At 46.6% G+C, this 27,952-nt stretch overlaps 1 protein-coding gene across 1 annotated transcript in view; it reads left to right on the plus strand.

Moving 5' to 3' along the window:
* Adamts17 (ADAM metallopeptidase with thrombospondin type 1 motif 17) overlaps positions 1 to 27,952 on the plus strand; it is a 315,038-nt gene that overhangs the window by 62,952 nt on the left and 224,134 nt on the right. The window contains exons 5-7 of the mRNA XM_075952745.1: positions 8,432 to 8,515; positions 9,194 to 9,351; positions 15,625 to 15,668. Of these exons, the coding sequence (XP_075808860.1) occupies positions 8,432 to 8,515; positions 9,194 to 9,351; positions 15,625 to 15,668 (286 nt within the window). The remainder of the gene's footprint in view (positions 1 to 8,431; positions 8,516 to 9,193; positions 9,352 to 15,624; positions 15,669 to 27,952) is intronic.

A 27,952-nucleotide genomic window follows, 5' to 3' on the forward strand; every position in this document is an offset into this window, starting at 1 on the left:
GGCTATTGTGTCAGCCGAGGTTGTGGGTGATAAGCCAAGCACCCAGAGCTGGGCTTATGAGGAGGCACGAGAAGAGTCATATGTTAGAGGTAAAGTGGGATATTCAGGGTCAAAAGGAGTGTGGGACCGCCCACTGAGAATTTCAGAAGCGCTATGGGGGAGAAGCTTTTGGTAGGCCAGGCAGCAGGAGAAGTCAAGGCCAAGGGTATGTCAGAAACCAGGCTGGTTCACACTGCTGGATGCTTCGGTCTGCTGCCCCATCCCTGCTGCCATGTCTGTGTCCCAGAAACATCTACCACCTGCGGTCTCTGCTCTGTCCTTCAGGAATCAGAGCCTCAGGAGGAATTCAGGAGAATAGGCCTTTCCTGGAGGCGGAATCTTTATCTGTACACAAAGAAACCAGGGTGCCGAAGGGGTGTTCACAGTGGCATCATTCCCAGCAGCCAAAAGCCGGAAGCACTGACGTTCCCACCGATAGATGAACAGATCAGCGATTTGTACCAGATACACGAAATGGAATATGATATTCAGCCTTAAAAGAAAAGAAATTTGGACATGATTTGTAAAATAGATGACCCTGAAGGACATTATCCTCAGTGAAATAAGCCAATCACAAAGGACAAGAAGCGGATGATCCCATTTATGTCTGATATCTAGGGTCATCTGATTTATGGAGATAGAGGATAGAATGGTGATTGTATGGAGACTGAGAAATGAGGGACGGCTAAGTGCTTAATGGGGACAGTGTTGTTTTACAAGGTGTTCAAGTTCTGGAGGCAGATGGTGGAGATGGCTGTGCAATAGTGTGACTGTACACAACGGCACTAAACTGTGTAAGCAAACAAGGTAGGAATTATAGGCTCTGCTGTATGAGTTTTACTATCAATATAAAAGGTATGTGTTGATTCTTTTTGGCTTAGTTATTGCCAGCTTTCTGCCCACTCAAGGCAGGGGACCTTGCTACCCACTTCTGTGCACCACGGGAATCACTGGGGTGCATTATCCCCACAGGTCTCTGCAGAAGGAGCCGTAAACACTGCCCCAAACAATCAGTGAAAAGGGAACCTGAGGGTGGGAGCTGCCACATGCCGAGCCACATGAGAGCAAGTGACCTCTGCAAAGGTGGCCTCCTCTTCCAAAGGGTGGCATTGAGCTGATATGTGATGTCAGCAGAGTGGGGGGATTGTAGGGTTGGTAAACTATGGTCATACTGACCCTCTTACAGCCCAATGTACTGAGCATGAGGAAAGGGGCGTGCTCTGTGTGTGTGTGTGTGTGTGTGTGGTGTGGTGTGTGTGGTGTGTGTGGTTTGTGTGGTATGTGTGTGTGTTGTGTGTGTATAGTGTGTGTGTGGTGTGTGGGGTGTGTGTGGTATGTGCGTGTGTTGTGTATGTGTGTAACATGTTGTGGTGTGTGGGGTGTGTGTGGTATGTGCGTGTGTTGTGTATGTGTGTAACATGTTGTGGTGTGTGTGTGTGTGGTATGTGCGTGTGTTGTCTATGAGTGTAGCATGTGGTGTGGTGTGTGTAGCATGTGGTGTGTGTAGTATGTGTGTGTTGTGTGTGTGTTGTGTGTGTATAGTGTATGTGTGGCATGCGGGGTATGGGGTGTGTGTGGTGTGTGTGATGTGTGTGTGTGGTATGTGCGTGTGTTGTGTATGTGTGTAGCATGGTGTGTGGTGTGTGGTGTGTGTGTGTGTGTGGTGTGTGTGTGTGGTGTGTGTGTGGTGTGTGTGTATGTGTATGTGTGTGTATAGTGTATGTGTGGTGTGCGGGTATGGGGTATGTGTGTGGTGTGTGATGTGTGTGTGGTATATGCGTGTGTTGTGTATGTATGTAGCATGGTGTGGTGTGTGTGTGTGGTGTGTGTGTGTGTATGTGTGTTGTCACTGCCAATCGGTTTAAAAAGAAGTTATGGACTGATTGGTGTTTTAAAAATGCTTTTGATTTCTGGGTGGTAGTGGCACACACCTTTAATCCCAGCACTTGGGAGGCAGAGTCAGGCAGATCTCTGTGAGTTCAAGGCCAGCCTGGTCTACAGAGTGAGTTCCAGGACAGCTAAGGCTACACAGAGAAACCCTGTCTCGGAAAAATAAAATGCTTCTGATGCAGGCATACTGGCATTTACCTAAGTACCTGGGAGGGTGAGGCAGATGCAAACCTGGGCTATGGGTGGGGGGAGAGACTATCTTTTAAAAAATAATGATTATTATGATTATGATTATTGTTAATACTCCTGTATCTGGAATGTGGCTCAGTGGTAGAGTGTTTGCCTCACATACATAGCCCCCAGTGATGCAATAAACAAGAGCCACTTCTTCGTGTCTTAGCTGGGAGCATGGAGTCCTGCTCCCGGCTCTGTGTCCCTAGAGACTGAGCAGACATTGCCTCTGGGACAGATGTCCAAAATGACCTCCCTGCCCAGGGTGTACAGTGGGCTGCTGTGGCTTTTCTACGTGCGTGGCAGAGCCGATTTGGTTCTCCTTGGGTGGGGGCCTCGGGTGACACCAGAGCCAGCATGTTTTAAGGTACAAATTGCAGACAGAAGCAGGTGCTGTGGCATCAGAAACGCTGCTTGCAGATGTGAAGCCGAGCTGGAAAGCAGGGCCACCAGGCAGGGTTTTGGTTGTTCTCTGCTTCCTTAACGACCGTGGAGTGGTATGAAAACCCCGAGACCATCCAGGCAAGCTGTTTGGAGAAATGACATCAATTTCACTTTATTACCATATGAAATAGACAATGGAGTCTCTCTGTGGTCGCCCTGAAGGCAGCCTGGTGTGAGAGTGCTCCCTGGTTCTTACACTTCAGCGCATCCCAGAAGCCCTGGGAACCTCCTTCAGCACACACAGCCGGTCTGTTTTAGGGAGTCTGGGGGCTCCAGAGTATACATTTCCAGCATATGCCTGGGCCCCCCTCTAGAGTTACTGTGAATTTAGTAAATTTAGTCCTTACCTTTTGGGGTGAGGTCTGAATGGGACAGGGTGGGACTCCAGGCAGGTTTTGGCTCACCCGAGCTCACTGACAGCTTGGTGAAAATCCTGCCACCTGTGATGACGGTTACCGTCGCCCACGTCTGTCCTAATCTCTCACCCCTTCTCTAGTCCCTGTCTGCCATCACCACCAGCTCTGTGTCCCCAAGTCACCCAGCTGTTGGCAGCAAGGCTACCTGCTTGGCTCAGGCTGCCAAGGGAATGTGACAAAGCAGCCAGAGCTCTGAACACGGACTGGGCCACAGGCAGTGTTGGACACGAGGGACTGACTTTCCAGACAATTGGCGGCATGGCTCCAGGCCCAGCTAGGTGTCTTCCTAAGTATCGGGCACCGTTGCCTTTTGAACTCCTCGGGAGCATGATTTCCATGGGAAAAAGACAGAGGATCTTGCTTGCATGTCTCAGACTTGTACCTTGTTTGTTCCTCTGACTTCCCTGTCCTGGAGGGAGCTCCTGTTTCCTCTCTGCCCTGCCCTGAACCCTGTGGAACTCTGTGAGGGTGTGTGTGCAAATAGCAGGTGACAGAGGGCTCAGCTGTGGTGGTTAGACTCTGCTAGCTGTCCCTGGGGTGACCACCTGCATTGCACAGGGGAAATGCCATCCATCCTTACTAGTCAGTGATCTTGTAATTGTTACCTTTCTTTGGTTGTGACAAAGCACTGTGGCCAAGGCAACTTATAGAAGGGTTTATGTGGGGCTTATGGTTCCAGAAGGCTAAAAGCACATCACCATCATGACAGGGAAGTATGGGTAGCGTGTAAGCATGGAGGCTGGGACTGGAACCTGCAAGCTGAGGGCTCACATCACAAACCACCAACAGGAAGCCGAGAGCGCAAACCTGAGATGGCATATGACTTTTGAAACCCTTCCAGTGATGTACCTCCTCTAGCAAGGCTTTCTAAGCCTACCCAAATAGGGCCACTAAGTGGGGACCAAATGTTCCAATGCCAGGGAACCTGGAGGGCATTTCCCATTCAACCCCCCCACAGGAATTTAGGGCACGAAGATTTTAAGAATGAATTATACTTTCAATTGTGACGAATAGACATACCAGAGAATTTGCCACCATAGCCGTGTGTAAGTGTTTGGTAATGTTAAGTCCATCCTCCTCTTGTCTGACCAGCATCCAGGATGGTTCGCCATCTTCTAGAGCTGACACTCCACACCATTAGACCATTTTCTCCGTTTTCCATCTCCCTCGCCCTTGGAGCATGAGACTGTTTCCTTCTTTCCTCTCATATCACATCTTTGTGCATTCATCCCAGGGGAATCAAGCAAGCAAGCCTGGGGACATGGGATGTGCATAGTGCTGGCCAATTCTCTGACAAGGAGTCACAGAAGATTCTAACTCAGGGACTTGTCGTGTGTTCTGCCCGGTGCTCATACCAATGCCTATCAGGTTCTGCATTCTCTGTTGATGCAGCAGACCAGAGACCAGGGCATCACTGAGAAGTGCCCTGTCACATTACTGTCTTACTTAAGTAATTAAAAAATTCATAGTCACATGGTATAGCCCAGTCTGGCCTGGAATTTGTTGTAAATACCGGGCTCATCTCCAACTTGTAATCCCTCTGCTTCTCCTAAGTACTGGGATTACAGGCATGAATGCCACTGTCTCAGAGTTACTATTGCTGTGATGAAATACCATGACCAAAAGCAAGTTGGGGCGGAGAAGGTTTATTTGGCTTAAATTTCCTCATTGCTGTTCATCGTTAAAGGAAGTCAGGACAGGAACTGAAACAGGGCAGGATCCTGGAGGCAGGAGCTGATACAGAGGCCCTGGAGGAGTGCTTGCTTCCCACGACTTGCTCAGCTTGTTTTCTTATAGAATCCAGCATTATCAGCCCAAGGACGGGCACCACCCACACTGGGCTGAGCCATCCCCCCATCAATCATTGGTTGAAAAAAATGCCTTACAGTGGGAACTTATGGAGACATTCTCTCAACCGAGGCTCCCTCCTTTCAGATGACTCTAGCTTGTGTCAAGTTGACATAAGTCTAGCCAGCGCACTAACCATGCCTGACTTCATATTCTTCATATTTTAACTTTCTCACATTTATTTATTTATATTTATTTTATGGTGTACATGACACCCCTATGTCCACACTATAGTACATCATGCAGAAGTCAGGGAACAACGTGCAGGAATCTGTTCTCACCTTCCACTGCGTGGGTTCCAGGGTTCGAACTCGGGTCATGAGCCTTAGCGGCAAGTGCCTTTACTCACTAAACCACCTTGTCAGCCTGCTTGTTATTTCTTTAAACCCATGATATTCTTGAATATCTTGATGGTTCGGCTGGTATTGCAGGTATTGCACACTTATTTATTTTATGTTTAGGTGCTGGGACAGAACCCAGGACCTCCTGTGTATCTCATTGAGTAACCCCTGAACTTCAAATGCACTGCTTCCACAGCCCTGTGGCAAAGCCCTGCACAACTGAATATTTTTTTCTTTTATAGCACGAATCTTCTTTTGGGATTTTCATGTTTGGAACTGTTGTATACCAGTTAAGGCCCAATCCTCATACTGGGTATTTCAAGGACAGAAAATTGAGCTAGAGCCATTGGGAGGTTCTTGAAATATCCAAACAAGAAAAAATTGCGTGCTCCCCTCATCCCCCAGGGTCAGGAATAGATAATGAAGAACGGACTTCAGAATTGGCCTATGGGTGGATGGTCCAGCATTTAAAGAAAAAAAAAAGGACAGATATTTTATACTTGAAGACAACGCATTTTGGAGTAGGGCCTGAGAACAGAGCAAGTGAACGTATTCCCTCTTTTTTTCCATGTGGGAAAGAATATGAAGTTGCACAAAGATTTTATTTAACCATAATAGCAGCTTTCAGTGCACTATGTCCACACTGTGACTCAGCTAATTCTATGTCGCAGAGCTGCCTAAAGTCTGTGCTCGCATGGTTCGCAGGTCCTTTGGAGAGGCAGCTGCACCTGGCCTGCACAGACCCTGGCTTTGCTGCTTCCTATGGCCGTCAGCTGCTGCTGAGTTGAACATAGACTGGCAGCAGCAGGGGAGAAAGTTTTAGCGCTCTCGGTATGAGATCCCCTTCCAGGTAGTCTGTGAGCTAAAACCAAGAGGAATAGCAAGAAAGTTCTCTTCCCTGTTTCCTCCATATCCTATAACTATCACCATTTTTATTACCTCCCATCAAATCTCTCAGAGCCCTGGTTTTGCTCTGGTACAAGAGAGGAACTCAAGCGGGCTGTACTGACCTGGGGGGCCTCACATCCAATGGGTCTTCCTTGTTCGTGTGATCCCCAGTTCCTCTGCCTTATGATTTCCCCTTTTGTTCTTCTTCTCGGAAGACCTCCCAGGATGTCTCGATGGGGGGGTCCTTCATAGTAGGTGCTTCTGAGTAGAGGCATATTTGTGCCTAAGTCGGTCTTGTGCCGCCATGATGAAATGCCTAAAACAAGAACCTTATAGAGAAAGGTTCTGCTGAGCTCGCAGTTTGGGAGGCTCAGGTTCGATTCTGGCAGACCCACAACTTTGGAGTCTGGCACAGGTACAAGATGACAACCGTGGAGCAAACGTTGATGTGCAAAGGCAGAGAGAGCAAGCTAGGGGACCCACAGCCTTCCCCAAGCACCTCAAGGCCTCTCAGTAGAGCCTTCCTGCTACACTCCCTTGGAGCCAAGTCTTTGTGTATCTGTACTGGGGGCACCAAATGGCCACAAGGGGAGGGGTTGAGAGGAACATGTCCCTTTCTGTCACTATGGTATGGTTCAGTGGCAGTTTTTGGTTAGAGTGAGGATTTAGGGGAACACAGGAAGAGATGAACAATTTGGCTGGATGAACGTGGATATGAATCAGGGTGTTGCTAACTGGCTCTGAGTCTTTAATATGTGCCTTCCCCCACAAGAGCCTGTTTTGTCAGTGGGAACGATACATATGCCAGCCTTTCTGAGTGGCAGAGAGAGTTAAAGATGACACGGGCTGGGTTATTGCAAGTGACTGTCCCCCTTTGCTGTTGGTCCTTGTGATGAAAGCCTGAGGTGGGAGTTTTGAGATTATGCCAGAATTACCTGACATCCATTTCTTTGTTTCAAAAATCGCCCTCGCTGTACGTTTTCAAAGCTGTTTATCTTATGAGCATGTATGTGCATGCCATGTATGTGTGAGAACCTATGGAGGCCAGTAGAATGCATCAGATTCCTTGGAACTGGAGATACATACAGTTGCGGGCTATCTGACATGGGTGCTGGGAACCGAATTTAGGTCATCTGGAAGAGCAACAAGTTGTTCACTGCTCAGCCATCTCTCCAGATGCTGTACATTTTAAAAAGTACTGCCTTCCCTCTTACATGTAACATATATACGCTCATGTGTGTGATTCTAGAATTTTCTATTATATACATTTGGGGAATACGAAGTTTCTTTTAATTATCTCTCTCTCTCTCTCTCTCTCTCTCTCTCTCTCTCTCTCTCTCTCTCTCACACACACACACACACACACACACACACACACACACACACAGATGTATGTGTGAATACAGGCATGCTTGTGCCACAATCAGGTGCGGAGGTGAGAGGGCAACTTCCAGTTGCTTCTCCCCGCCTACCTTGTTTCTGTCTTGTTATTTCTGCTTCCCTGAATCCTCCAGGCTAGCTGGATGAGTACTTCCAAGTGATTCTCTTGTCTCCGCTTCCCATCTCCTTGCAGGAGAGCAGGGATTACAGATGTGCACTGCCGTATCTGGGTTTTAGGGGTGGTGGTGGTTAATGTGAGTTCTCGTGATTGAATGTGGGATGTCAGGCTCGTGCCGTTAGCACCTTCATCTGCTGAGCCCTCTCTGGCCTGGCTTCTGCTTCAGTGAGGATTTTCCGTCTCAGAAAACTTTGGTTTTTGTTTTTTGAGACAGAGTTTCTCTATGTAGCCCTGGCTGCCCTGGAACTTGTTCTGTAGACTAGGCTAGCTTCAAACTCAGAGATCTGTCTGCCTCTGCCTCTGCCTCTGCCTCCCGAGTGCTGGGTTTAAAGGCCTGTGCCACCATCTCCTGGCTAGAAAACCTTAATAGAATCTGAAAACTGTTCTCATACATATTTTCCTTAAATCAGATTTTATTGATACTGAGATTTGAGTTACATGTAATTATTTTTAATTTTTCTCATACTAGAAGAATACAAACTGCATTTTAATGTTTTTTTTTAAACCAATATTGTGTATTTTGGAACTGCTTTAGAGATATAGAAAATTGAGCCGGTAGTGTAGTGTTCACATGCACAAGTCTTGGTATTTTTAGCATCTTGGACTTATTTAGTATGTTTGATAGCAAGTATAGAGCAGTATTGACTAATACCTAATCTAAAACCCATGGTTCCTGCAAATTTCTTTAGTCTTTTTTTAGTATCTTACCATCCAGAACACTGCTGTATTTAAGGAACTATGTTTACATCTTCATTTTATGTTTCCTCTGTGAATAGGTGTACAACATGTTTCAGCACCAGAGCCTTGGGATTAAAATTAACATTCAAGTCACCAAGCTGGTCCTTCTGCGACAACGCCCGGTAAGTCTGCAGGTGCTCTTCAGAGCACACAGAGAATTGAATGGGTTTGGAAGTTTCTCCTGACTGCTAGGGAGGGCTTCAGGCAAGGTGGCTTGTTCACCTTCCTCACTTTGAAGATGGTGCCATTGTGAGAGAAGCGAGTCTTGGGACTAGAACCATGGGCACACGCATGCTGCTTAGGATCCTGAGGGAACGCCGAGCCATGGGCTCACACACTTCCTCTGTTCCTGGAAGGTCTGGCATGTGGCTTTCACACAGGATCAAAGCTGTGGGCGGTCTCAGAAGCATGACTTTCTACCTGGCGCTCCTGCCACGGTGGAACTCAGCATAGCCTTGTCTTTGCTGTTTCAGCTGAGTGTCTCCCTTCAAGCCAGTGCTGGCTACAACAAAGCAAAGCAGCCGGCAGACATCGAGGGGAGTGCTTTTGGTTTTGTAGACTGTTATGTTTCTGAGAAGTAGATTTCTTTGCTTTCATGAGTTGTTATCGAACTTGTGGATAAAGTCCTTGGTGGTCTTGGGACCTCCTGGGTATCCTTTGGTTCTAGGCGTTTTATCTCAGGGCAGAGAGAGTCATCGAATTTTATTTTTCAAGAGCATCTACCATGACAATAGAGTCTGGATGGCAACTCTGCCTCCCTGGATGTACCGTCTCTCACTACCCTCTTCTGTTCCTCTTAGGCCAAGTTATCCATCGGGCACCATGGTGAGCGGTCCTTGGAGAGCTTCTGTCACTGGCAGAATGAGGAGTATGGGGGTGCGCGGTACCTCGGCAATAACCAGGTACCAGGAGGGAAGGATGACGCGCCTCCTGTGGATGCTGCTGTGTTTGTGACCAGGTAAGCCCACAGCCAGCTTTTCTCTGGCGAGCAAGAGTAAAAAGGCAGTACCCTTTGGAGAGCATGTTAGCAAGACAGGCTTGGAGGTCAAGCTTGTGCCCACTTGCTTGGGCTTTGGGGTTCTCAGCAGTCAAATGGGGGTTGTTGTAGGTTCAGCCTCTGAGGGCTGAACCAATAATGAGCTGTTGTCTATAAGCAGTGCCTAACCCAGGGTGTTAGCTGTCATTAGCCCTGCTGGCCGTATTAGAAGAATACTCAAATTCTAGGTAACTGGAGATGTAGAATGGCCTATAAATGCATGTTCTTCTCCCTTACTCCCCCACCTTCCCTTCGTAGCATGCTAGCAAGAGAGCATTTGCAGCTGCTGCTGACTGACTTGGGCAACCTGTTAGGGAGGAGAGTGGATGCTGTGGGAGGAACCCTAAGTGGGTCCATGGGCGACCTACACAGCCTTGTAAGACACGCCATGCACAGAACTGTGGTTACCCCCCACCCCCAGAAAACTCAATCTCTTAGATGCCCATGGATGTCACATAGAGACTCTGATTGAGGCATGGGTAAAAATTCTCTCCTGGCTACAGGACTGGGGTCCAGAAGTACACAGCAGAAATCCAGGGCAGCCTCTGAAGCCTCAAGCAACCACATCACCCTAATTTCCTAGTGACACTACAGCCACTGATCAGAAGGAGGTGACCCTAAATAACCAAGTTTGTCTCCTTATGTTCTGGAGCCTACATGCTCTAAATCTGGATATTGATAAGGTTCCATTCTCTCCAGATCCTCAAGGGGAGTATCATTTTTTATTTCCTCACTTCTGGTGGCTATTGCCACCCGTGACAGACCTTGTGGACACTACACTTGAGTTCCCTTCTACTGTCACATGGTCTTCTCTCCATGTTTCTATGTCCCGACTGTCCTGTGTCAGATCGTCCCTGTAAGAGGACTCCTTCTTCTTCTCCTTCTTCTGTTATTTTGATTTTTTGAGACATTTGAACTCTGTAGGTCAGGTTGGTCTAACAGATCAGAGATCCTCCTGCCTCTGCCTCCCAAGTGCTGGGATTAAAGGTGTGCACCACCACACAGTTTGTGACCACTTCATAACTGGATTATGCCTGCAGTGACCCTCTTTCAAAATAAAATCACATTAATAGGCACTTAGCCATTTCTGTCTTGGGGACACACAATTCTAGCATACACATGCAGTCATACACAAACACACATGCATACTTATACAGACACACATATACACACACAGAAAGAGAGAGGAAGAGAGAAAGATGGAGAGGGAGAAAAAAGAGAGAGAACATATACCTTGTCATTACCAGGCTGTAGACTGATGCCTGACCCCTCTTCGAGAATGTCCATCAACTTCTAGCCCCTTGTGTTGAGAGGCCATCTGTAAGCGGGTGGTTCCTGTGAGAATATTTGCTACTCACATGGGATTCGATTAAACGTCTCTAGGGATGTTTTGGGCACTGTCTTCTTTTAAATAATTCCGTGGTTATGATAGATCCATGAGCTGGCAGGTCTGAACTCGCCAACCAGTGAGTGCTGGCACCTCCTGGGGCTCCTTACTTAGAAGTGCTGAGCACCCCTCTTCCCTAGCCAGAGACTGTCTTCACTCCCTTAGGAATGGCATTTGGCGACTATGGGGCTTTCTATAGAACACCTAAGGGTTCTGGGGATGGGGAGGACAGATGTTTTGAGAGTGAGTTCTGTTTGGTAAGTGAGCAGGAGTTTGGTGGAACCATGTTTATGCATAACCATAAATTATTATGATTTGTTTCCTACATGAAATTAATTAGGTCTAATTAACTTAGATCTAAAAATCCTTCCTAGAGAGAAGCTTGTTTTACACAATCCCGGGATTGAAATATGCAACTAAATTTCCAGTGTCCCTACTTTGAAAGTGGTTTTTATAAACACTATAAAACTTGGGAATTCTGGTGTTTATTAAAAATATTATTAATTTAGGGGATTTCCTCCCGACACCATATTGTAAAATGCCTTTTGCCTTTCCGCTGTTTCCTTTCTCGAGAAGCTAGTTAACTCGTCTGTAACCTGCCTGTCTTCTTAGTGGTGTTCTGAGGTGAGGCTGTTTCAGATTTGCTCATCGGTTTCAAGGATGCAGTGTATCTGTTACTGCCAAGGTACAGGAGAGTACCAGAAGGGAGAGAGAAAGCGCTTGGAAGTATACAGTACATCTATTGCTGCCAAGGTATAGGAAAGCACCAGAGAGGGGAGAGAAAGCACTTGTAAGTGGTCTTGTTTTGAAAATGAAAAGCATTTTCTTTTCCCCAGAGAAAATAAATGTCATCAAAATCAGAGTTAGCAAAACTCTGGGTTAGGTATTTTATAAAACCCACAAATAGCCAAGTGTCTCAGTTAGGGCTTCTATTGCTGCAACAAAACACCATGACCAAAAAGCAACTTGGGAAGGAAAGGGTTCATTTGGCTTATACTTCCTCATTGCTGGTCCTCACTGAAGGCAGTCAGGAGAGGAACTCAAGCAGGGCAGGATCCGGGAGGCAGGAACTGATGCAGAGGCCATGGAGGGGTGCTGCTTACAGGCTTGCATCCCTTGGCTTGCTGAGCCTGCTTTCTTGTAGAATCCAGGACCGGCGGCCCAGGGATGACACCACCCACCATGGGCCGGGCCCTCCCCCATTTATCAGTAAATGAGAAAATGCCTTACAGCTGGGTCTCAGAGAAGCATTTCTTCTGCTGAGGCTCCTTCTTCTCTGATGACTCTACCATGTGTCAAGTTGACACACAAAACCAGCCAGTGTACACGAAGTAAGGTAAAACATGTTTGTTATCCCAGCACTTGGATGGTAGAGACAGTGGAATCAGCTGTTTAAGGCGCCCTGTGCCTATGCAGTGAATGCGAGGCCAGGTTAGACTATGTGACATCCTGTCTTAACAACGAAATCAACCACAGGGCTGGGAAGATGACTTAGACGGGAAAGTGCTTGTCATACAAGCATGAGGATCTGAGTTCAATACTCTGAAAGTCACCTGAAAGGACTGGGCTCCTTGCTGGACATTTGTAATCTCAACACTGAGGGGCAGAGATAGAGAAGGGCTTGCTCACTTGCTTCTGTAATCCTGTTGGTGAGGTTCAGTTTCAGTGAGAGACCCTGTCTCAAAAGACTGAGGTGGAGAGAAATTAACAAAGATCCAACCATGATCTTCTGGCCTGACCGTACCATGGGTGCACATGCACACACACACACACACTCATACACACACTCACACACACACTCATTACACACACTCACACACACACTCACACACACACTCACACACACACTCATACAACACTCATACACACACTCACACACACACTCACACACTCACACACACACTCACACACTCACACACACACTCACACACACACTCACACGCACACTCACACGCACACTCACACACACACTCATACACACACTCACACATTCACACACACACACACACAAACTCACACACCTAAGGGTACATTTTCTTTTTCTATTTCACGATGATACCTCAGGGTTGTTGAAGGCATTGTTCCTGCTTCTGTGTAACTGCTCAGTGAATGAATCACCGCTCAGCCGCATCCCCAGAGGATGTCAGTACAAATGTTGACTCGGGCGGCAGCACTGGGGTGGGTGGAAGAGGAGCTGGCTGAGGAGCCTGGTGGATAACTTTAAACTGGGACTGCGGTTCCTGAGCTTGAGATCATAGCAGACTGGTGTTCTGCAGGGAAATGGGATGCAGGCAGTTGTCTGCTCTAGAAAGGTATCCTTTCTGTCTACTAGGAAATCCCACAAACCAACCATTGTTCACGGGACAGCATCCCTGTGTTCTGGGCTCACATATGGCCAGTGTGAGGATTTTTCTTTTCTTTCTCTGTTTTGGCCTGTGGCTAAGCCTGGGAGCCGTTCTCCTGGACGCTGGCTGCTGCAGAGGATGTGAACATGATGTCATGGCTAGCAGAGGCAGTCAGCTTTTCTGCAGCTGTGTGTGTCTAGGCTGTAGACAGCCACCATGTGCTCTGTGGATGGAGGCCAACCAAGGCCACACAGAAGACAGGGGCTCCAGCCCTAGTGGCTATACCTTTGGTTCTGCACTTGACCTAGCAAGACAGGCACACAGCATTTCTCCCCAAGCCCAGCTCAGTGTTTCTGTAAAGAACATGGGAGAGACACCTAAGCAAGCATGCGGGTATCATGCTGGGATACCTCTGCCGGTCCCAATTTTCAGCACCCCGCAGTCCATTTCCCCCTGCCCATTCTGCATTTCTATTAGCTAGATTTATCATTTCACAATGTATACTTCCAACCTAATATTTGAATTGTGTAAATATGTGCAAATTTCCCTGTCAATTGATAAAGGATAATGTTAAAATAAATTGACCAAAAATCGATACATATTTTTCATGAAAAACTTAGAAATTTCCAGAGGCAAAACCCATTGAGTGACAGATACAACTCACTTGGAGTTATCTTCCCACTTTGTCTCTGGCCACACCTTCTAAGCTTTTGCTCCCATTTATGCATGCCACCTGCCGTGTCATTTCCCCTGCAGGATGCCCACTGTCCCAAGATGCTCAGTTGTCAGCCTACGTGTGGGCATCTGGGCATCAACATTGTCAAGCAGAATCGTACTATGGGTACGCGTGGGCTGGTTGGATCTCCAGGATCCGTGCCTTGCAGCAGTAGGATGAGGGATACGTACGTGCAGGGTTTATACTTTAACGCACACCGCACCAGGGAGTAGAGTGGGCTTATACATGTACAGATGGTAATGGATGAGATGGAGGGAGAGGGACAAACTTGGACATCGTTCCCAGTGTCACTGGTGCAGCACAGTTTGCTGCGAGTAGACGAGGCTGAGGTGAAAACGAGAATGGGGACTCGTGGACGCGAGAGCGGAAATGTGGCTGCCTTAGCCGGGGAAGGTCAGCTGGGGCCGCGGCTGCCAGCTGCGTCATACCTGTGCTTAGCATCAGGACAGTTTGGGGATTTATTAATTTATATATTTAAAGGTAAATGAGTCATGGCTGCCCTGGGGCTATCTCTCTTTCTTTATCTCCTTCTCCTAGCCAGCTGCTGGCCCCACCAGGACTCTGTGGTTGCCTGCTAACTGTGGGAATTTGTGGAGGGGAGCTTGGGGATGTTTGTTGGTGGAAAAGCAAGGCCCAGCCCTTCATTTCATCAAGAGGGGTGAACATGAGCCCATGGGACATGCAGAGTCAGGGCTGAGGCAGGCTTTGTACCTTTATTTTCCCACTCACCCTCAACTGCACACCTGGGAGTTCTCTGTGAGTTTTAAAAAAAGATTCTTAGAAATGGCTTTTTGTCGCCTTCCTGTAGATACAGTTAATGGCCCTTACGGCCTTCCACGCTGAGTGACTTGGAGATGCCACTACAGTTGAGGGGTAATTAATTGTCTCTGATCAAAAACACCTTTTAATTTTGTTTCAAACTCTTGAAGAAATAACTTTCTGACAACTAAGTGTGGAGAAGTTAGCTGTAAAGGGGACGTCCTGGGCTGGTGAGGTGGCTCAGTGGATAAAGGTATTTACCACCAAGCCTGGCCCTGCATTCCGTTCCACAACCCACCTGGTAGAGGAAAAGAACTGACTCCCTCATACTTTGTCTTAGTTAGGGTGTCTATTGCTGTGAAGAGACACCATGACCATGGCAACTCTTATAAAGGAAGACATTTAATCGGGGCTGGCTTACAGTTTCAGAGGTCTAGTCCGTTTTTGTCATAGCCAGAGCATGGCAGCATATAGGTAAATACCATAGTAGAGAGGTAGCTGAGGGTTCTACATCTTAGTCAGTAGACAGCGGGGGAAGAGAGAGCAGCACTGGGCCTGGCTTGAGCTTCTGAAACCTCAAAGCCTGCCCCCAATGACACACTTCCTCCAACAAGGCCACACCTACTCCAACAAGGCCACATTTTCTAATAGTGTGACTTCTCATGAACCTATGTGGGCCATTTTCATTCAAACCACCACAGAACTTTACATGTGTACTATGGCACATGCATGCACACCTCACAGATAATCCCCCCTCCCGCAATCTATGATGGGGCTCTTCTGTGTGGTAACTAGGTTTCCCATTTAGAACTGTCATGGATGGTTTACTGTTGACAGATATTGCTAATTGTCCACATTAAAGCGTCAACATTTCAGGAACACTGGCCAATATTAGTGTGGTATCTTCCTGCCCTATTCCTGCAGGGTACCACGTACGTACATCTGATTGTACCTTTTTATCCCCCCAGGACAGATTTCTGCGTTCACAAAGATGAGCCGTGTGACACTGTTGGTAAGTTTACAGTTGGTGATGTGTCGTGGGGACTCCAGTCTGCAGGAGTCACCCCCTGTGTTACCACACGAGCTTTCTGTTTTCTGTTGCCTCTCTTCGTGTAGACTGATTCCTTGGCTGTATTCTATTTTTTTTTTTTGCAGGCAAGTTTTGAGGTTGCCTATGCCAGAAGGCATCTAGATAAAGGGTTAAGAATGTATAACAAGTCGAACCAAGGGCAGGAGCTGAGACGTGATGGTCTCTAAGCATCTAGCCCACCCCGACCATTGGCTTTCTAGTCTCAACAGTACTGAGACATGCAGGCAGTGCTGGAGAACACAGGCTTTCTTCCCTTTTCTTCCTCACCTGTCCCTCGCCTGCAGGTTTCCTTCCTCTCCTGTGTTCAGTGAAACCTGCACTGCCCTTCAGGTCTTAAGGTTTCATGTAGAAGCCTTCCTTCTGCGAGGCGGTGGTGATGCACTCCTTTAATCCCAGCACTTGGGAGGCAGAGGCAGGGGGAATCCCTGAGTTTGAGGCCAGCCTGGTCTACAGAGCAAGTTTCAGGACAGCAAGGGTCTCAAAAACCAAAACAAAGCACACTTTAATCCCAGCACTCAGGAGGCAGAGGCACGTGGATCTCTGTGAGTTTGAGGCCAGCCTGGTTTACAGAGCGAGTTCCAGTCAGGCTCCAATGCTACAAAGAGAAACGCTGTCTCGAAAAATCAAAACCAAACCAAACAAAACCAAACAAAATAAAAATAAGCCTTTCTTTGGGTGTAGGCAGAGTACTTACCAAATAGAGGGAGTATCCGTGGTTCTCCAGCGTCATCTGCCATCACACATGGGGAGGTCCCAAATATTGTATTACCCAAAGAAAAATTATGAATCTCATATGTTCAGGCTCTTCAAGTTACAGGAACACTGATGGGGAGTCAAAAAGAATTAACATATCTAATGTTGTAAAATCCAGATGTTAGCCGCCGGTTACCATGGAGTCTCAGTTATGGGTGACCTTGGCCTCTGCCTTGGCTCTACATGACTGAACTGGGTAACTTAAGTTTCTTAAGACATATGGTGACTGCATTGATTAGATGATTTAGTAAGGCCATTTAAAATCTGGTATGATAGCCAACCGTCATTTTACACATTGAAGTTTATAGTTATTTTATTTTTTTACTTAATCAGTATTCAATCAGAGAACAAGATATCAAAAATCAGAAAATGGATGTCTGCACTTTGCCCCTGAGGACTGGTTCCATGATGGAATCTCTGGGCAAAGATAATGTTAGTCTTGTTTTGCTTGTGGGGTACCTGAGTACTGCCCAGCGGCCGTGGATGACGTAAAGTGAAAGGGAAGTGTGTGACCTACACAGTTGCTCCTTCCAGCATTCACCAGGCCCTGAGGACCGCCATATCTCCTTCTCGAGTGTGCCTCTGCAGTGGTTGTCTCCTTGTCTGGGCACAGGAGGCATCAGTTCCTCATCCAGCCCTTGCCCTAAACTTCCTCATCCCACAGAAGCCTGTATGCTGAGCGTGCTGAGCCCGGATCTCCAAGCCGTGTGTCCTTCAGCACCTCCCGGGAAACTTGAGAACTTCCTTTGTACCCTGTTGAATGGTTACTTTATCACAGGGAAGGAATGAACACAGGTGAAAGGGGCTTCATGTCTGAATAGTACGCACTGACGCATGTGTGTCTCTTTCACGTGCTTGATAGCTACTGTTCGTTTAACTGTGAATAGTGAAATACCCTTCTGATATGAACTGATTGTACACCACTCCCCCTGTGGAAGACAAGTAGCTAATTTTAATCAAGTGTCTTTCTCTTGTTGAGTCAATACTCCCATACCACTTTAAATACCTTACTAATGACATTTTTCCATCACAGAATGCTCCAAGGTCTGTGTATCTCAGACCTTGAGAAAAACTTGTGCTTCGCAGCCCTGGAGGCCACTGGTCCAGGTCCTGTTGTCTCCAGGTGTCTGGTCTCTGATGAGGATGCTCTGTGGCCTGTAGATGGCTGCCTTCTTACCATTTTCATACTTCTGTGTCCCTCTGTTCTTTCTTATTCTTGTATGGACATCAGGCATACTGGATTGGGATCCACCTTTATGGCTTCATTTAACCTTATTTAATTCTGCTTCCCAAAGACCTGTTACAAAACATATTCAGATTGAGGATCAATACTCCACCCTGTGATTCTAAGGGTCATAATTTAGTCTGTAGGGCTGTTCATTTGACACTGAGCCACATAGCACCAGTTGGTACCTGATATCCCATGTGACTTCTCTGGCATTCAGATCTCACTTCCTAACGAGACACATCTTTTCATAGCAGGGACAGGTTGAAGTCATCCTTAATGTGGTAGCTGGTCACCCGAGAGATGAGTTTTATGCCTCCTTTCTCCCAGCATGAATCTTTCTCATACTCTGGTGGTTTTTAACTTTTACAAGGGAGTTGGACATAGGGACATGGCCTTTTATTATTAATAAGTGCTTCTTTTGATATGTCATGATTCACTTAAACATGTTATCAAATTGTTTTTAAAATGAGGTAATTTGATAAACATTTTAAAACTGGAGCCATCGTAGTCACAGACCAGCCTCAGACTCTAATTAATCAATCTCTCTCTCTCTCTCTCTCTCTCTCTCTCTCTCTCTCTCTCTGTGTGTGTGTGTGTGTGTGTGTGTGTGTGTGTGTGTGTGTGTGTGTGACAGAATCACAAGAAGTGGCCAGATAAGTAGAAAGGCTGTTAACTGGTTTATTTGGATGTAACTCCGTCACAGGTGGAGGAATATCTGTGTATAGTCTTAAGGAATTGTCTCCTAGGGGGATCATTCCTTTGAATGACCCGGTTTAGATGGATGTCATCCATTTTGTCTTGGTCAGGTTGATGTACCACAGTTTTGGACTCTTCCTCAAATCTGTCACAATAGACTTGAATCTATTCTGAGCAGAAATAATAGCTTGATGTTTAAATATATATTCATTGTCACAGGGCACAACCTCTAGCCTCTGCCAGATCCCTCTGTTTACCAGTTTTACTGGTACTCGTAATCGGGCTTTGAATACCTTCTATGGGTGTGTGTGGGGCTGTTATTAAAGCTTTCAGTTTGGGGGAGAAAATGTGAGTGTCTCTAGCTGTGGGTTGTAGGATTTAGCAAGTTCTGCCTTCCTTATAACAACTAAAGCTCCCAACATCCATTTGCAAGAGTTAGTATTGAGTATGTATGAGTGTAGCATTCTATTGGTATCAGGGTGTGTGTCTCACAATCCCAGTTATGAGTGTGGCATTCTATCTGTATTAAGGCGCGTGCCTCGCAATCCCAGCTTGGATTTCTTGGCGGAAGGCCACACATCAAGAGTTGAGCAACATCAACTGTCTTGATATGGTTTTAAGAAGTAGGTTACCAGCTGGGTAGGTAGGGAAGGGGGGTGGTTATCTGGGAAAAGTTAGGAAAGGGGCAACTATGACCAAATACATTCTACAAAATTCTCAAAGAACTAATTTTTAAAATGGGGTGGTGGTGGTGGTGGTGGGTTTCTCTGAAAGCTAGAAAGTATATACTTTACTATACCAATTCATCACTTAACACAGTTATCTTTAGATGTTGGTAGAGCATATTTAAAATGCGGATTAGCATGTGTCTGGATGCTGGAGCGTCTTCTGAAAGATCATTTAGAACAAAGGAAAGTGTGGGCGACCCTCCTGGTATGGCTGTTGTCAGCATGCCCTAGGATAATGCTCATTGGATAAAACGTAAGTGAATATATGCATATAGACACATGCACACATATGTATGCATCTGGTGCAAGTGTGCAGCTTGGAGGGGGCAGTGTCTGCGTCTAGTGTCTGATAGTGTGACTCAGCTTTGTCTGTGTCTGTGAGTTCTTCCAGTCCTCGGCTTGTCTCGTAAGAGCCTCCCGAGGAGACCTGTCTGCTTGGAAGCTACGCTGCAGTAGAAACGCTCTGTTTGGTATATGGCTGGGCGTCCTTAACTGAAACCACTTGCCCCAGGGGACCAAGTTCAACATGTCTCGCTTTTCCTGCCAGGGTCTCTGTTCAGATTACATAGTCACTAGACTGTATTAGGAAATGGCAAAACTACAGATGTATGTTTTGCACGGGATGGAATTCTATCAGCCCTTTGGAGATGTGGAACTAGCATTTAGTTTAGAACTATATAGAGACCAACAAAACATGTGGCTGTGGATAACTGCCTTTGGGATTATAAAGCAGGAGGGCTGAAGAAGCCAAAGAAGCTCAGCACACAGGATGTCCGACTGGGGACCTGGCGTACAGGCTTGGACATCGACTGCAGAGCAGCAGCACCGTTGCCTTAAAGATGTGTACGTGTGTGTGTATGCATGTGTGTGTGTGAGTGTGTGTGTATGTGTGTGAGTATATGTGAGTGAGTGTGTCTGTGTGTATGTGTGTGAGTGTGTGTGAATGAGTGTGAGAGTGTGTAAGTGTTCATGTGAGTATGGGTGTGTGTATGTGTGTGACTGTGTGAGTGTGAGTTATTGTGTGAGTCTGAGTGTGTGTTTCATTTTTGAGATTATAATATAATTACATAATTTCCATCTTTTCTTTCATCCCTCAAAATCCTCTCACATGCCCCTGCTTTTCATGGCCTCTCTTCATTAATTGTTATTGCATGCCTGTAGGAGTAAGTGTCTTCCTAAAGACATTAATACAAGCTGTTCATTCTGTATGGTGTTACTTATATGTGTGCTTTCATGGATGACCATTGGTATTGGCTAACCAATTGGTGTGCTCTTCCCTGGGAAGGACCATCTCTCCAGCTGTCGGCACTCCTTAGTTGCCTGTAGTTCTTTGTATATAAGGCTGGGCTTTGTGGTCTTTCCCATGTAAGGTTGGGCCTCCCGGGCTTTCCCTGTCCACGTTAGCATGTCTATTGTTGTTATCCTTGTTCAGTTCATGTTTGGGCAGTCATGTTGGTGAGGGCATAGGTGTAGTTACTGACACTCTTTGGAGACACAATTTGCATCCTTGTCTTTCCTCCCCATCTTTCAAAAGGATCCTTGAGCCTCGGGTGTAGGGGCTGTACAGTAGCTCACTGAGCCTCGGGTGTAGGGGCTGTACAGTAGCTCACTGAGCCTCGGGTGTAGGGGCTGTACAGTAGCTCACTGAGCCTCCGGTGTAGGGGCTGTACAGTAGCTCACTGAGCCTCTGCTGTAGGGGCTGTACAGTAGCTCACTGAGCCTCGGGTGTAGGGGCTGTACAGTAGCTCACTGAGCCTCGGGTGTAGGGGCTGTACAGTAGCTCACTGAGCCTCGGGTGTAGGGGCTGTACAGTAGCTCACTGAGCCTCGGGTGTAGGGGCTGTACAGTAGCTCACTGAGCCTCCGGTGTAGGGGCCGTACAGTAGCTCACTGAGCCTCGGCTGTAGGGGCTGTACAATAGCTCACTGAGTGGTTCTCAAGGGTTGTGGGCGAGTGCCTCTGGGCCACTGTCTTCAGACCAGCTGTGAGAGGACCCCAAAACATGTTTTCTGGTCAGACGCAAGATACTGGGAACACTGGTGTTAGGCCAAAGGTTACCACCTTTTCATTCTCAGCATGGCCTTGGTGTGACTGTTTTCAGAGGGGCTTCTCTGTTCCCTCTGTGTTACCATTCCTCTTGGCCAAGGGAACACTTTATGGTTAGCTTGGAAGGAAATACCATTCTTCATCGTATTAGTAAACTGTTTCTACTTGAGTCATGACCTTTGTTATGTCTGTTAGAATCAAGCAAGAAAGTCCTTTGCTAGTGGACTGGGGAAGCAGTGGTATCTATGGGAAATGAGGCCATGTGATAATTCTATGTTGTGAGACAGCTCTTGTAGCTTGTGGGAAGCCACATAAACAGAGCTTACAGTGGGGTGGTGTGTGTGTAAGAGAGGCATGGAGCTCAAGGAGTGCCCCTAGGGGCTCTGTGAGAGCAAAGCCTTCGGTGCTAGTTGGAGGAAACCGAGGAAATTCAAGGCTGAGAATTAGAGGGGACTTCCACAAGAGCTTCCTGATGATCCCTTTGCCATCTGCAAGGCTCCGTCTTCAGGGCCCCATCCTTTCCATAGAGAAGGCAGCTCCCCCTTAAGGGCCTTCGTTGGAAGAACAGACAAGCAAAGCTCAGTCCTGTGGTCTGACCCTGGTTCTTCAGTGAGGCCTGGGGTCCCATCTTGATTTGCATCATCCTTTGCGACTTACCTTCCATATCCAGGTGCAATCTCATCTATACAATGGAAACAATAATTCTCAGGGTCTTTATTTCTCTTTTGTTTATATGTATGTGTGTGTAGTTGTGGGAGCTTATGTGTCTCCCATGAACTCAGGATCCTGCAGAGCAGAAGAGGGCATTGGATCCCCTAGAACTGGAATTACAAACAGTTGTGAGCTACCACGTGGGTGCTGGGAATTGGATGTGGATCCTCTGGAAGAACAGCTAATGCTCTTAACCATGAAGCTATCTCTTCAGCCCCCTCGGGATTCTTCTGGTGGTAAAGGGGATAACTAATCAGATCCATTGGTTTGGTGGTTTTCAAGAATCAGAAAGTAGGCCTGAAGGGATGACTCAGGTTAAGAGCAGATGCAGAAGACCCAAGTTTTGTTCCCATCACCTATGTCAGATGGCTCACAAGCACCTGTAAGTCTAGCTCAGGAGATCTGGTACCCTCTTCTGTTCTCCTCAGGCTCATGCACACATGTGGAACATATGCATAATTAAAACATACAAATCTATGTTCATAAATAAATTAATAAACCTTACAACTTCACCCCCCAAAAAAACCATACAAATCTAAAAAACAAGCCAGGCCACCCCAAGCCAGGAAATAGCAAGTGCCCCAGAGGCTGTGGAGAAGTGGAGACTCTTGTACACTGCCAGTGGTCAGGGGGCATTTGTATTTCCATTTTGTAAGGAAAATAGAGCAGTGTTTTCTCCCCTGAAATTAAAGTATAATGCATGAGTGTCAGTTCTGGATATATAATCAGAAGAAGCAAGAGCAGGCACTCAAGCCGCTGTTTGCACACTTGTGTTCACGATGGCATTATCCCCGAGAGGCAGAGGAAGCACGTGTCAGTGTGCGCCATGGATCAGTGCAACATGGCGTGCGCGTATGGTGGGAGGATAGGTCAGCCGTAAAACAAGAACATTCTGACACACTATGTCACGAATGAGCCTTTGGGACACCATACTGAGCAAAACAAGCCAGTTAGAAAAGGGTAGGTGCTGTGGGATTCCGCATGCATAAGGCACCCAGAGGAGACTATTCGGAGAGACAGAAAATGGTCATGTTCAGGGGCTGGGGGAGGGGAGAATAGCGAGTTATTGCTTGATGGCCTCAAGTTCCAGTTTTAAAAGAGTGTTTGTGATGGTTAGATTTAATTGACAGCTTGACCCATGGTAGAGTCACTGGGAGTTCATCAGTAGTGGTTTTTATTGGGTTGGCCTGTAGATATTTCCCCAAGGGATTTATTGGGTTAATTGATGTAGGAAGACCCAGCCCACTGTGGGCTGCATCATCCCCTGGGGGTTTGGTCCTGAAAGATAAGAATTGAGAAATTGAGTTAAGTACTAGAGGTGCACACACCTTCATTGCCTCTGTTCTTGACTGCCGACATGATGAGCTGCTTCAAGTTTTTGTCTTGGCTTCCTCACAATGGTGATTTATGGAACTATAAGCCAAACAAACCCTTTCTTCAATTCGTGAGGGAGTTTTATCACAGCGGCAAAAACAAGATCAGGATGGCAGTAATGGGTGAACAATTAATGAATGAATTTATTGCCACTGAACTGTACACCGAGAAATGGTTAATACATTAAGCTCTGTGTTGTGTTTAGTTGGCCATGATGGAGTTTATATTTGTTCTGAGTTTTTAGGTGAACCAACAAAGAGACAAATTATAAATTTGATTCTGTAGAATTTTTTTTTAAAGACAACTTCACTTGGAGAACAATTCCCAGGTAGAGGGGAGTTCTTCCTCTCTGGAAGGAGAAATGGGACTCTAGCTGGGGTGCAGACAGTGTCAGAAGGGCACCTCCACAGGCTGGAAGGCAGAGGAGAGGAAAGCCAGGGCAAAGAGAGGAAGGGCACAGCATGAAGTGATGCCCAGGATGAAGAAGAATCATTTTTACTATTTTGAAGTTTTCTTTTTGGTTGTCAAGCTGTGCTGTGTGGCATCAGAAAATAGGGCTCAATTAGAGCGACCATGAGGCTCGCAGGTATTTTTGGACTGTGGGCAGTCCACACTGCATCTGCGATAAAACCACCACTTTGGTCGAGCCATGAGTTTATTTTCTCTGCAGCTGCTCAGCCACTGGACTCTTGGAAGAAAGAGTTGAGGTCAGCCACCAAGGATCTTGTGGTGCTGGGGACTGCCCACAGGCTCAGCTTTGGGTGGCCTTCAAGTCTCAGAGCTGCAACTTAAGGGAGAATGTTTATAGCTTGCATGGTATATAGACAGTTTATCGGGCTCCATTGGGCACTGTGAGTTTATAAATTGAAGAACCCTCAACCCCCTCTAGTGAAATTGAAAGTTGGCAGTGAATTTTTAACCTCCACTTCTTCATATATACAATGTAGGAAATCAGAGTGCTTTGGGAGGGCCAAAGATGGTTCAGCCAAGGCAGTGGTTCTCAACCTTCCTAAAGCTGCCACCCTTTAATAGACCTCCTCATGGTGTGGTGACCCCCAACCATAGAATTATTTCGTTGTTACATCAAAACTGTAATTTTGCTGCTGTTATGAATTGTGATATAATTATCTGGTTTGCAGGATGTCTGATATGCAACCCTGTGTCAGGGTCATTTGACCCCAAGGTTAAGAACTGTTGGGCTAAGGAAACTTTCTGTTTCTCTGTTGAGCAGAGACAAATCCTTGGCCCAGTCTTTAGGACTTCAGTTCAAGTGTCGTTGGTGGGATTGGTTATGGGTGGTTGTGCTCAAAACGTTATCACAAGCCGGACTATATGTCATGGTTAAGAAAGAGCTGAGCCATGTTTAGGGAAGGGACTGGCCATAGCTAGGGAAGCGTTGAGCTATGGTTTGGTTAAGAGTGGAATGAATCATAATTAGGACCTGACACACGGTCCAGGGTATCATGGTAAATATTGTTAGCGGATAGACACAGGATCATTCCCCTGGGGAGATTAAGTTTCTCAGTTTTCCTGGAAAGAACCAACAATAGCCTTCTGTCCAGTGGAATGAGATTGGAAGCGACATATGGTATTTTGAGGGTTTTGCCCTTACAAACCTCCTTGGCAATCTTGCTTCATTGGTCATCCTAAGGTCATCCAAGGAACTGGCAGCTGTGGTCCCCGAAATGCTGGGTGTTTCAGGAGTGAGAAGAGTGTGGAGACACTGAGATTGGGGTTCTGTTTGGCAGCTCTTAGCTCCCATGTTTAGAAATGAGGAAGTCGGAATCTCCCTAAGATTCTCTGGTTTTCAGGCATTGAGATCTACAGACCCTGAAAACTTTGGCAGGTGACTCCCCTCCCCCGAGAGGTATAGGACTCATGTGAGTTTAGAGGGTGGAGACAAAGTGGCCTTGCCCCTAAGAGGAGGTAAAGCTAACTCCCTCTCTTCCACCATCGTAAGTATCTCAGGTAACACAAGGAAAACAAAGAGAAATTTGATGTGTACATGACATTTATGGAGGACTCAGTGATGAGTAACTCAGAGGGGCTCTTAGGACTTGGGCTTCTGAGCTGCTCAATAAATGAACAATACCTTGTTTAAAGTAACAAAACAAAGGAAAAGATTTTGCATTTCTAGACTAACAAACTGTGGGGTGATAGATGGGGAGGAACTAATTCTGCTTTGCCATCCAGGGACTGGAACAGGCCTAGAGTTGTACCCGGTGACCAACAGTGGTCCTTCCACAATGCTTGGCAGATGAAGAAGCCTGGTGGTTCCTTAGATGTCAAGCATGGACCGGATGCTGATTCCATGGTTTCAGAGTCATTCTCTATGTCTCTTCCCTCAGTATTCAAGAGAGGTCCCTTTAATGCTTGTTCATTACACACCCAGTGTCTCCTGTAGGGATTGTCTTTCTGTGACAGCACACCTGGAAAAGTAAATTACAAGGGAAGAGAAGCAGTCAGTTGTGGTGGTAGACACCCATAATCCTAGCATTCGGGGTCTTAAATTCTAGGTCAGTCTAGGTTCTAGGCCAGCCTGAGCTATACAGCAGGATTTTCTCTGAAACAAGTTTAAAAAAAATTTGAGAGATGAAAAGTTGCATAACTTACAATTTCAAAGGCTTGAGTCTGTGGTTGGTGGAGCCATTGATTTGGGGCCTGTGGTGATGCAGGGCATCATGGTGGGGAACACGTGCTGAAGAAATTCTGTTTATTGTACAGTGAGAAAGCAGAAAGAGGACCAGGCCCTGTTCCCAATATCCCCTCGGCTTATAATCCCCAACTTCCATCCTGCAAAGGTTCTACCACCTCCCAATAGCATCACAGGCTCGTGATCAAGCTTCTAAAGCAGCATTTCAGAGATCCAAACCGTGAGAAGCATCAACAACAGTTCACCATATTACATGCCGGGGAATGAATGGTGATGAGAGCCAAGTCCACTTTAATTTGTCCTTGGGAGGCTGAAGAACTTTGCTCCAGCAGAGCCATCTCCCTAGCTGTCTTAGTCCCTGTTCTATTGCTATGAACAGACACCATGACCAAGGCAGCTCTTATAAAAAGGAAACATTTAATTAGAGGCTTGCTTAGAGATTCGGAGATTTAGTCTGTTTTCATCATGGCGGCACTCATGGTGCTGGGACAGTAGCTGAGAGCCACATTCTGACCCCCAGGTCAAGGGAGAGAACTGGGCCTAATACCAGCTTTTGAAACCCTAAAGCCCAACCCCCAGTGGCATACTTCCTCCAATGAGGCCACACTTACTCAACAAGCCACACCTCTCAACCCTTCAGAAACAGTGTCACTCCCTGATAACTAAACATTCAAATATATAAGCCATGGGGGCCATTCCTATTCAAACTACCACACTTGTCCCCAGTAATCTTTTCAACTAAGGCTTTGTGTTGTTAGCACATGGGGAAACCGAGACTCCAAAAGGATACACGTTTCATGTAAAATGACCCCACTCATGGGAGACAAAGCTGGGATGGGCTAACACACGGTGATGCCTGGGGGGTTAATTCTTAGTCCCTCCTGTTAATCCTGTGCCCATTTATTTCTTACTTTGTTAAGTTGGCCACTACTATATTTTTATTTTCCCCTGTGTTTGATTCCTTTCTATGTCTTCAGAACATGAGTTATTTTTCAGATGGATCCTTCTTCACGTTCATAGTTTGGGTGCCTGCCAGGTACCACTCTAGCCCTGGGAATACCAATGCATGAAACAGCTAAAGGCTCCCATTCTTGTGGGACTTACAGTGGAGAGAAAATGGATTATTGTGATGATTAGTGAGCATGTTAGCTTTCCATTACTATTACAAACACCCGCAATAGCATAATGTGTTTTGCCTGTCTGTGTGTGTGTGTGTGGGGGGGGGTACCTGCAAAAGCAAGAAAGCATTAGATCCGCTGAAACTGGAGTTACAGATGGTTGCGAGATGCTGTGGGTACTGGGAACCAAACCCACATCCTCTGTATGAGCAGCAAGTGCACCTGTCTGCTGAGCCATCTCTTCAGCACCAGAGAAAAGATGTTTTTACTTATGAATTTAGAAGTTTCCATTGAGGTTTAATTGGCCCAGTTGGGAAGCTAGAATATCATGGTGACGTTCATAGTGAAGCAAAAGCCCTCACTGTATGTAGCAAGAAAGAGAAAGAGCATGGTTGGGAGATGTGGGGAGAGCACACGCAAGAGTGCTTAAGCCTTCAAGCAGAAGGAAACCAGGGTCTCACATCCCTTGAAAGGCATACTCCGAATGATCTAAAGCACTCCACATTTCTCAAAGGTTCTGCCACCTCCCAGTAGTGTCAAGCTGGGACCAAGCCTTTATCACATGGACATTATAGGACATTCAGTCCCAAACTGGAGCCGAGTGTGGGCAGGTAAACGGGAAAGGAGCAAAGACAGACAACTGATGGAGCCCTGCAATTTTAGTTGGAATGGCCCAAGGCTTTTCAGAGAGGGAACAGTTTGACAAGCATTTGTAACACCTCTGGCTTGCCAGAGCTTCTCGAAGTTTTGATTTGTCAACCTAGTATTGTCTATGAAGGCACCACAAGGGTCTGCACAGTGGGCCTCCTGGTCCCACTCCACCTTTGTTGCTTAAGTAGAAGCAAGAAGACCCCCAAGAGCTCAGGATCCCACTGTCTGCAGCAGAGCCGGTTAGCCCCT

This window comes from Microtus pennsylvanicus, chromosome 18 (genome assembly GCF_037038515.1).
Source record: "Microtus pennsylvanicus isolate mMicPen1 chromosome 18, mMicPen1.hap1, whole genome shotgun sequence".
NCBI lineage: Eukaryota > Metazoa > Chordata > Mammalia > Rodentia > Cricetidae > Microtus > Microtus pennsylvanicus.